The sequence below is a fragment of the Microtus ochrogaster genome, unplaced genomic scaffold, assembly GCF_000317375.1.
Source record: "Microtus ochrogaster isolate Prairie Vole_2 unplaced genomic scaffold, MicOch1.0 UNK85, whole genome shotgun sequence".
Taxonomy (NCBI): domain Eukaryota; kingdom Metazoa; phylum Chordata; class Mammalia; order Rodentia; family Cricetidae; genus Microtus; species Microtus ochrogaster.
Window position 1 is genome coordinate 929,874 of NW_004949183.1, and position 10,535 is coordinate 940,408.

At 40.0% G+C, this 10,535-nt stretch overlaps 1 protein-coding gene across 1 annotated transcript in view; it reads left to right on the forward strand.

The window, feature by feature from the left end:
• The first annotated feature begins 6,204 nt into the window (after positions 1-6,204).
• Gab3 (GRB2 associated binding protein 3) overlaps positions 6,205-10,535 on the forward strand; it is a 114,672-nt gene continuing 110,341 nt past the window's right edge. The window contains exon 1 of the mRNA XM_005370672.2: positions 6,205-6,276. Coding sequence (XP_005370729.1) covers positions 6,205-6,276 — 72 coding nt within the window. The remainder of the gene's footprint in view (positions 6,277-10,535) is intronic.

Sequence of the window (10,535 nt, forward strand, 5' to 3'; positions counted from 1 at the left end):
ACTATGGGCCTGTAGGCCGAAGATGGATGCCCCAATGGTACAAAAGAACTTCGGGTGACTGTACAGGCAGCAAGATGTCTCTGTCATTTCTAGAGTTTTGGATTTCTTATTTGCTTAGGTAGCATTATATCCTTTTGGAGTCTTTGATGGAGTTGAAGAATGGTTAATTATAGTTATAGTTTTCCTTAGTTATGATAAAAGATAAAATAGATATAAATATTATAACTGTAATTCTTGCTTGATAACTTTTTTATATGTAATTTTACTATGTTAAAGTGAAAACCTTTCTTTTTTAAACAGAAAAAGTGGAAATGATGGAGGAGAGTCATTTATCTATCTGTTGCTTTTATTGGTTAATTAATAAAGAAACTGCTTGGCCTTTGATAGGCCAGCCCTTAGGTGGGTGGAGTAGACAGAACAGAATGCTGGGAGAAAGAAGCCAAGTCAGGCAGATGCCATAGCTCTCCTCTCCAAGATGGAAGCAGGCTAGAATCCTTCCTGGTAAGACACCACCTCGTGGTGCTACACAGATTATTAGAAATGGGTTAGTCAAGATGTGAGAGTTAGCCAATAAGAGGATGGAACTAATGGGCCAAGCAGTATTTAAAAGAATACAGTTTCTGTGTAATTATTTCAGGTGTAAAGCTAGCCTGGTGGTGGGAAGCGGCCTGCTGCTCCTCTTCACTACACATGGCTTTTCAATTTTTGCCTATATGCCTAGAAAATTTTGTTTATTATTAGTACTTAATTACTGAACAAGCCACCCCTTTTTTGATAAAGCCCATTTGATCATAGTATACAATTATTTTTATGTATTTGTTTTAGTTGGTTCTACTTTGCTTAGGGTTTTTATGTATATATTCATTAGCCATATTGGGTTATAGTTTTCATTTTCTTTTCAAAACCTTTTTCTGATCTTGGTATTAGAATAACAGTGGCTTCATAGAATGAGTTAAGATGTATTTGATCTGGATTTGGGACAATTTCATGTAGCTTTTAAGTATATCAATAATGATAGAACTTTTTGTGAGACATGAGAAACAGTATAATATGAAATGAAAAATTTCATTGAAATAACAAAAGAAAAAGCCAAATTTCAACATTAAGGTGGATATATGGAAGTAGCTTTCACTTACAAAGAAGCACTTTGTAGATGTTTGCATAGGAAAGAGTGGGTTAGCCTATCTAAACTTATACCCTGGCACTTCAGGCTTTTAAGTCTCATGCTTCATAGATTTACTCAAGTAAAAGATGAACAAGAGGGAGGAGATATAGAAAGGCACAAGCTTTCCAACCTTATTATTGTCCCTTATACAGATATGTAATTCTTTCCCCTAGACTAGCTTATGATTTGGGTTTTCTAATTTTCCTTCTGAAAAAATTTTCTATGGCCATGTACTTTTCAAGTTTTCCCTTTTCTCATAGTAAATAAGTCCTCATGACCATTTTAAAATGTGGTGTGTAGGTAGAAATTCAGGTGCTCATGGAGGCCCAAACATTGGTTCTCCTGGAACTAGAATTAAAGGCAGTTGTGAGTCTCATGAACTAAGGTCATCTGTAAGAAGAGTATATACTCTTTTTTTTATTATGTATACAATATTCTGTCTGCATGTGTGCCTGAAGGCCAGAAGAGGGCACTAGACCCCACCACAGATGGTTGTGAGCCACCATGTGGTTGCTGGGAATTGAACTCAGGACCTCTGGAAGAGCAGGCAATGCTCTTGACCACTGAGCCATCTCTCCAGCCCCCAAGAGTATATACTCTTAATCACTGAGCCATTCATATGATCTTCTTGGCATAACTGACAAAGAAACTCTTCTGTAATAGCAATCACTCATTTCTATGTTTCCTTCTAGTTATAGGATTTAAATTACTGAATGAATCATAAAACTAAACCCAGGATAAACACAATGCTACCCTACCCAGTTTCACTAGAGCTATTTTAAATAAACTGTAAAAGTAAATTCAGTTTCCAAAAATTGTAGCACGATTAATAAAAACCCAGAGACAGAAATTGGGGCTCAATCTGAAGGTCAGAAAAGCAAAATAGCCAGCTACTGGCTCTTACCTCTACCTCAGCCTGAAGTGGCAATCCTACCTCAAGGAAGCTTCAGAATGAGATTGTGTGTGTGAGCTGTCTCCTTCCATTTTATAAAGGGAATAAATGCATGTGCTACTACCACCTAGTTTCTATGACAATCTAGTTTGGCGACTGGGATTAAAGGTGTGTGTCACCACTGCCTGGTCTGTAAGGCTGATTGATCAGTGTGGCTGTTTTACTCTTTGAACTTCAGGCAAGCTTTATCTATTAAAATACAAATGAAATATCACTACAAAAAATCTGTTTGCTATTTGAATTCCCTCCCTTTCAAAGTTAGACTGCTCTTTCTTATAGAGGCATGAACAAGTTTGAGAATCATCCATAAATGAGACCCCTAAAACTAGAAACAGTTGATAGGTTCATAATCAATGTTCATTGTTTAATGTTCCCTCAACCAAGACCAACAATGAGTTCCCCAAATGTAGCTGAATTCTCTGGAAGGGCCAACCAGGCACCTGGCAGCAGAAATTGGACTATGTCCACTGGAAGGTCAGTAATTTGTTTTCAGTTTAATAGACACTTCACACGCTGTCCTTTAATTGGGTGACATTAAAGGACGCTAGGTGGCGGTCTCTCTTCTGAGCCTCGCTGGGTGTTATTTTTTCCGTCTGGCCCGACCTGTGTCTCGCTGCCTTTTGGGGCTGGGCCCGTGTGTGCTTTCCCGTGCGGCTTTTTGAGGTGACTGGCTTCCTTGCTTTTGCCCGTGGTGAAGCGTGTCAGGCGTCCCCGCTTCGTGGTTTGTCGCCCGTTCTGTTTGGTGGATGGTGGGACCTGTCTCTCGATGCTTCTCCCTTACTGTACTGGTGCTTTTTTTTGGGGGGGGGGCGGGGACCAGGTTGTGGAGCTCCAAGCCGGGCGGTGGTGGCGCACGCCTTTAATCCCAGCATTCGGGAGGCAGAGGCAGGCGGATCTCTGTGAGTTCGAGACCAGCCTGGTCTACAGAGCTAGTTCCAGGACAGGCTCCAAAGCTACAGAGAAACCCTGTCTCGAAAAACAAAAAAAAAAAAAAAAAAAAAAAAAAAAGAATTTATTTTCAAAGCCACATTTCTTCTGGCTCTTATACTTATTAGATTATCTCTATATTTGCATTTGCAATACTTCAAGTAACAGCATTTCTCACCAAGGAAATCATCATAATATGTTCAATTAGTGACCACTAAACAACACTACTTCCCCAAGGTCAGGATTGATAAGTGTCTGGAATTAAGAGCTGCAATCTGCAGTAGTTCCTTTTATGATTATACATAACAACCCACTTTCAAGTGTTTCTTTCCATAACCAGAACTTTGAGTTCTTCTGGTTAGAAAGTTTTGGGTCCCAATGGGAGAAATGCTTCTCCAAGGATGAGACATTGGTTTTGACACATTGAAAACTGAGACTGTCACCTGGCCATTTGACATTCTTTATGCCAGGAAACTTTGCAACCATAGATTCTAGCTATGAATTATGTGATTATGTATGAATTATAGTATGAATTATGTGATTATCAAGTGGAAATTTTATCAAGGGTTGTATTTAAACAAGAAGACCAGAGGGACTATGTTTTTGAATCCACAGGATCCTCAGAGCATCTCCTGACAGTGAGATATTCAGGTAAGATCACTGGGATTCTAGACTTAACCGGAAAATAAAAAGTTTTGTTCACCCACTAGGCCAGCAGTTCTCAGCCTTTCACAGGGGTCACCTAAGACCATCAGAAAACATAGTTATTTGCATTATGATTCATAACAGTAGCCAAATTTCAGTTATGAAGCAGGAATGGGAATTTTATGGTTGGGGGAGTCACTACAACATGAGGAACTGTATTATAGGGTCATAGCATTAGGAAAGTTGAGAATCACTGCACTAGACAAAGAATTTTTATCAGTTGATGTCCTAGCTAGAAAGTAAATAGAGGAAATAAATTAGACATACCAATTAGACTCATGAGCAATCACAGAATATTGTTGTTGTGTTCTCCCTCTCCTCAACTTTTCCTGTCTTCGTTTTGTCTATATTTTGTGCATGTCAAGTAAAAGTTCATAAAGCTTAGTTTTATATATTTTTCTTTAGCTTGTAGGTTATTGATATGGGATGGTACCTGAACTAGGAGAAAAACTATCCTGCAGACATGGCTAGATTGAGTAATTGTACAATACAATGGAACCATTGAGCTCTTTTAGGGGTATTTTCTTAATTTGTAGAAAAGATAATAGCATTGCTTTGTGTGAATGTGTTGTTTCTATAGTTTTTTGTTGTTGTTTTGTTTGCTTGCTTGTTTTTCGAGACAGGGTTTCTCTGTGTAACAGTCCTGGTTGTCCTGGAACTCACCATGTAGACCAGGCTGGCCTCAAACTCACAGAAATCTGCCTGCCTCTGCCTCCCAAGTGCTGGGATTAAAGGTGTGTGCCACCACCACCTGGCTGTGCTTTTTTATTTTGTATACAAGGAGTGTGTATTATGTATTAAGTAGCAAGAAGAGTTTCAATTTAGATTTCTCCTCTGTATTTGGAGAGGTAAGGAAGCTAAATAAAGATATTACCTATATTTCTTTTCTATATTTCTTCATGTGAATTGGGTTTGGCTAACTATATAGGCTAATGTGAGACTTGAAACTCTGAGAGGAGGCAGATGGTTGCAATGATGGTCAGAGTGAAATAGGGTCTGAGACATGAGTTGGCAGCAGCTGGAATCCAGCTTTGTGACAGAAACTGACTCTCAGCCTCTGCTTTGTACTCTGGATGTGCCTTGAAGCTGTGACTAGTGGCACTCCTTGATTTCATTGCTGCTGTACTGCCAATGAGTTTGCTAAGTGCCACCTTTGTGAAATTAATCCCTCCCCACTTGAAACACCTCAAATGAATTCTTTTTTCTCCCTGGTTGTACAATGACAATGAATCATACCATATAGATGGTCATCTCTCCCTAGACATTGTAAATGTAGTGTGGTAATTGTTTTGTAATTTCTTTATTTCTTTTAAGTGTCATTTCCAAGTAAGAAGCATCACACCAGGGAAAAAGATCATTGCAGATTAGAAAGCTGACCAGATGCCAGCAAACATCACATGGGCTAATTCTAACTTTATTGTGGTGCTTTCCAGTTTTTAAAGTGTGTTCACAAAGAGCAGGTGGTGTTTAGAGGGATGAGACAGACAACTAACTCTAACTGCTATGAGTGAGTTCCTGGGTATGTGCTATATAGAGGGGACATTATTATTATTTTCTCATCTTATGTTTGGTCAAAATTGACAATATATTTTATAGGGTGTTTGTGTTCGTGCTGTGAAGCACTTATGACAATGGCCAGCATATGGTACTACGATCACAATAAACATTAGTTGTTTTCTGTTGTTTGTTTTTAGAATATGTACATAGCACACAACCTGGCTTAATCAGCCCTAGATTCATTCTTTAAAGCCCCAGAATCAGAGAAGGTGCAGATAGTACTATTGTTGAATTTGGATCACTTGCATTCATTAGAATGTTTAAACAGTTTTATCCAGGTAGCTCATCACTAAAGACAATAATCTTTGGAATAGGTGAAGAAAAATCACAGTACTCTGCAAGCAATCAAGTGGGACAGGAAAATGGAAGAGGACTTCCTCTCTGAACTATATATATGACAAATGTGGGCCATAGGTAGTTGTTCTTGAACCCCTGAGGCCAGCAGACCAACCCTTGTTGGCATGAGTGTTCAGGGGTGGATAGAGGCAACAGCTTCATTGTGATGCTACCACTGGGTCACTTAAAGCTTTTCTCGTGGGCGGGCTCCTTCCTTCCTTTACTATGACTATGAAGATAGCACTCTAGGCACTCGGTGAGAGCTGCAGGTCGTCCTGCTTGGGGTCTCCAGAGGCAGAGCCTCTTGTGGCACAGCAATTGCTCGAAGGGGCTTCCTAAACTTTGCTGCTTGTTTTTTGCCCTGGCCGTCTAGGCTCTAGAACAGCGCCTGGCTGCCGTCCCTTCCTCAAGTCCGCGGGGCCGGAGGTGGGGGCGTCGCGCGGCCGCTTGGGGCGGTGCTATGCTGGCGGGCCCGCCCCGGGGCATCCCTAGCTAGACTTCCTCCTGCTGCAGGCGGCCAGCCCAGCTGGAGGAAGCCGCTGTAGCGGCATTAGCGGCCACGATGAGCACGGGCGACGCCGTGTGCACGGGTTGGCTCGTCAAGTCGCCCCCCGAGAGGAAGCTGCAGCGCTATGTGAGTAGGGGCGCCGACTCACCCCTGGCTTTCGTGTCCTCGGTTCTATGCCCGTGGGGTGGCTGTGCGTGGTCCTGGGGAGTCCCTGGTTTTAGGCGCGCCAAACGTAACTGTTCTCAGCGCCCTAGCTACAGGCGAGGCCGGTGGACGACGGAAAGTGAAATCTTACGTCGAGCTGTGTTGCTGCAGCACCCTGCAGCAGGCTGGCCTGGTACCTCTTGCCCGCTGTGTTCAATCACTCTATGCTGCCACAGTCAGCTGTGGAGGGAGGTGGGTTGGGGCTAAAAGTCCCATCGCCAGTTTGTATTCTGGAGCAGCCGCAGAGACATCTCTAAAGGGTGCCCTGTGTCTGACTGGCGTTCCATTTCACAGTGAGGAGAACAGAGAGAGGGACAGGGAAGTGGACAGTAAGAGGATACCTGTGTAGGATACTTTAGTGAAGCTGCTGCATTCCTCTTGGACTGTAATGAGTACTGTCATTGTAGCTATCATAGGACACTCCTGTTGGGAGCCTACCATACAGTGTAACTCTTTTCTCATCATGTCTCTTCTCAGCATATTCTTTATGATGACACTATGCTTTTTTAGTACAGCAGGAACCATTGACATTTGCTATTATGAAATAAGGGACACTTGGAAAAACACATCTTTCTACACATTATATGACCATCTTTAAGCTGCCCACAACTCAAAAATTCATTATATCTAGAGTTCTCGGGATAAGACCTTTAAAATATTCTGCTTAAAGATCTAATTGCTACTGATTTGTCTTTAGCCATTAGCAAAGCAAGAACCACTTTAGTCCCCAGGGAGCTGCATATAAACAGATATTAGCCTTTCTTGCCCCTTTATTGGGGGGGAGGCTGGAAGTACATTGATGGATCCCTGTCTTTCATAATTCCTAATTTCTCTGCGAAACCAAAGTGTGCTGGTGGTAACTACCCTGCCATGGTTTTCACTCTGCGGAGGCATCCCACTCCAAATGCGATTCTACCTGGTACTTGGGTTTATAGCTTTCCAACTGGTGTCCTTATTTTGTCCATATTCACCAATACTTCTGTTTCCATATTGAAGAGCACATATCATGTAGAAGTTCATGATTATAAGAAGAGTGCAATAATACATGGATACTTCTAGAATTTGTAACAAGAGCACTTCCTGAATTTCAAGCTGCCCAGTGGTTCCCCTCCCCTCCATTTCTGGTTTAGAAATTTCTTACTCTTAGGAGACTTTGGAAAGGTTTTTGTTTCTGCTGCTCAATCAAAGAATGTTGTTCTGTTTAGTATGTAGCCATCACAGATGCAGAAATATGAGCATTTCTTTGAATAATAACCGTATGCCCCCCCCCCGGAGACAGGGCCTCTCTACATAGTTCTGTCTGTCCTGGAATTCACTGTGTAGACCAGCTTGACCTCGAACTCAGAGATCTGCCTGCCTCTGCTGGGATTACAGTTGTGTGTCACCATGCCTTGCCCTGCATCATTTTTTGACTCCACAAATTCCTAAGCCCAAAGTCCCCCATCTCTCATCCTTTGCACCATCAAGCTGCTTCCCTAAGTTTTCAGCTATTTTGAAGATGCATTGATATAGAGGAGGCAGGAGGCAAAAACATGTTCCTCTGCTCTACATGTGCAGGTGAGGCTTGCAGTGCTGCTCCCTGAGTGGCTTTCCTTGCTGCCCTTAATGAAAGTCATTTAAATGATATTTTCAGAGTGGAACAAACTTTCCAGTAATTGATTCAGAAAGATGATGAGTCTGGAGAAGGTTTATGGGTGACTCACCAACCCCCCTCCAGTTTGGTTTGTATTTTGTCTTCAACAGGCTAGTTTAGGAAAGTTTGTTAGTGTTTCATAATTTTGGAAGACTTGGGTAGATCTTTTGTCATATGTAGTTTTTTTGTTTGTTTGTTAAAATGGCCCTGTGCTAAGAGTGGATAATGAATAGATTAGAGATGTGTGGAGTATGTGATGATAGACAAGATTGAAAGCAGAAGAGAACCTAGTCATAAACCTTGATCTTTTAGTCCCTGGTTGAGAACCTTTTGTTTTGTTTTGTTTTGTTTTGTTTTATAGAGACTGCTCTTTTTTTTTTCTATCTTTGAAAAATCCCTCTGATTACTAAGAGATGCAGGAATTCATTTTGCCACTAGAGGGCAACGATGAGACACTTCGACAAGGTCAGGCAGTGCTGTTTAATTCAACTCTTGTGAGTAGTTTCTACTCCCTAACTGGCTGCTATCTCTAAAGTAAGCTCAGTGTTTGATGCTCAGAAGAAACAGAAAAGAATTGATTTAGGTTCTTACACATTCCATAGTTATAATATATTTAGCATGCTAATGTAATGAAGCTAGTTAGCACAACTGGGACAATAACCCAGTTCTTTGTGTTGGCAGGCCATCAATGTTTGTATTAACAAATGGAAGCTCAGTCTGTTTTCAGGCAAATCTTTCAGTACATTGTATTTCATTTACTTGATTACATAAGCCAAGGCTGTCAAAAAGTTAGTTTTTATCATTGCCCTTTTTTTTGAAGAAAGTTGATTTCTTTTTTGTGTTTCACAAATAATCTAGACATTTATTCTTCTCATCAGAATTCAAACATTGTAGGAATGAATAGAAGTTTTCCCACACCCTACCCTTCTCAGGGTTGTTCCTAAGGACAAAAGCTGTTAGCTCTGTGGTATTATTCTAGAAATTTTCTTAGAAAATCTGTAATTTTCTTTTCACATAAATGAGATTGTCCAATATTTTTCTCTTCCTTTTTACAACCAGTCTATATATTATTCCAAGTTAGTGCATATAGATTTACTTCACTTTCAAATCATTGTATAATATTCCTTAATAATAGGTGTATAATTACTTATGTTTTCTATTGATGAACTTTTAGCTTATTTCTGTTCCATTGGTTTAAGTAATGTTTAAATTACTTAGAGGGTTGAGAAGATAGCTTAGTCACACCTGAGTTAGGTTCCCACCACCCACGTAAAAGCTGGGCACAGTGATGTATACCTATCATTCCATCAGTAAGAATGTGGAAACACAAGGAACATGGGGCTCGCTGGCTATTCAGTCTAGTGGAATTGGTGGGTTTCAGGCTCAGTGAGAGGCACTGTCAGCAAAGGTAAAGTAGAGAAGTGATTGAAGAATGACACCCAATGTCAACCTCTGGACTCACACACATGTACACATGTCAGACTATGCTAATTTATAAACTAAGCCAATATAACACTAAGTGACAGGTGCTTCTTTTGCCTCTGGATACAATTTTTTTTGTTGGACATGCAAATGCAAATATTTTCTACCACTCTATAGTTTGTTTTTTCATTCTCTTTACAACATTTTTGTGGAACCAAGATTTTATTTTATTTTTTATTTGAGACAAGATCTCATACTATATTCCAGGCTGGCTTGGAATTCACTATGTAGCCTACATTGGCCTCAAACTCATAGCAATTCTCCTGCTTTTGGAATGTTAGAATTAAAGACAAGAACTACCATGCCCAACTAAGACTTAAAAAATTTGAAAATCAAAATATCAGATTTTGAATGTCTGTTTTATGGTCAACTATTTGTTCATTTCTATGCCAATATCATACTTTTTGATGAGCATAGCTTCATAAAAATTTAGTTTTAGCCTCTATCTTTGTTTTACTTTTTCTGAGTTGGTTTGATTATTCTAAGTAGTTTGCTTTTCTATAATAATTTATAAATTACTGTGTCAATTGATTTTATTGAAATTAGTCACTTATTAGTACTTGTGGCCTTGCTTGTACTTAGAAATTGTAGTATGATCAGTGTTTTATAAAAATGATGAGAAAAGATATCCTTTGCCATGTCAATATTTGGGATAATAGCATTTAATTTTTTAATTTCAAATATTTCAATTATAGGTCTTCTTTTAGTTTATTTTTTATTTATTTATTTATTTATTTTTTGAGACAAGGTTTCTCTGTTTTTAACTTTGGCTGTCCAAGAATTTGTTCTGTAGACCAGGCTGACCTTGAACTCACAGAAATCTGCCTACCTCTGCCTTCTGAGTGCTGGAACTAAAGGCCGCCACCACCCAGCTAAAGTTTATTTTTGTTTTATGTGTATGGCTGTTTTGCTGGCATGCATATCTATATACCACGTAATGCTTATAAAGGCCAGAAGGAGTCAGATCCCCTGGGTCTTGAATTATTACAATTGTGAGTCGCCTTGTGGGGTCTGGGAATCAAACCTGGGCCCTCTGTACGATCAACAACTGCTCTTTTTTTTTTTT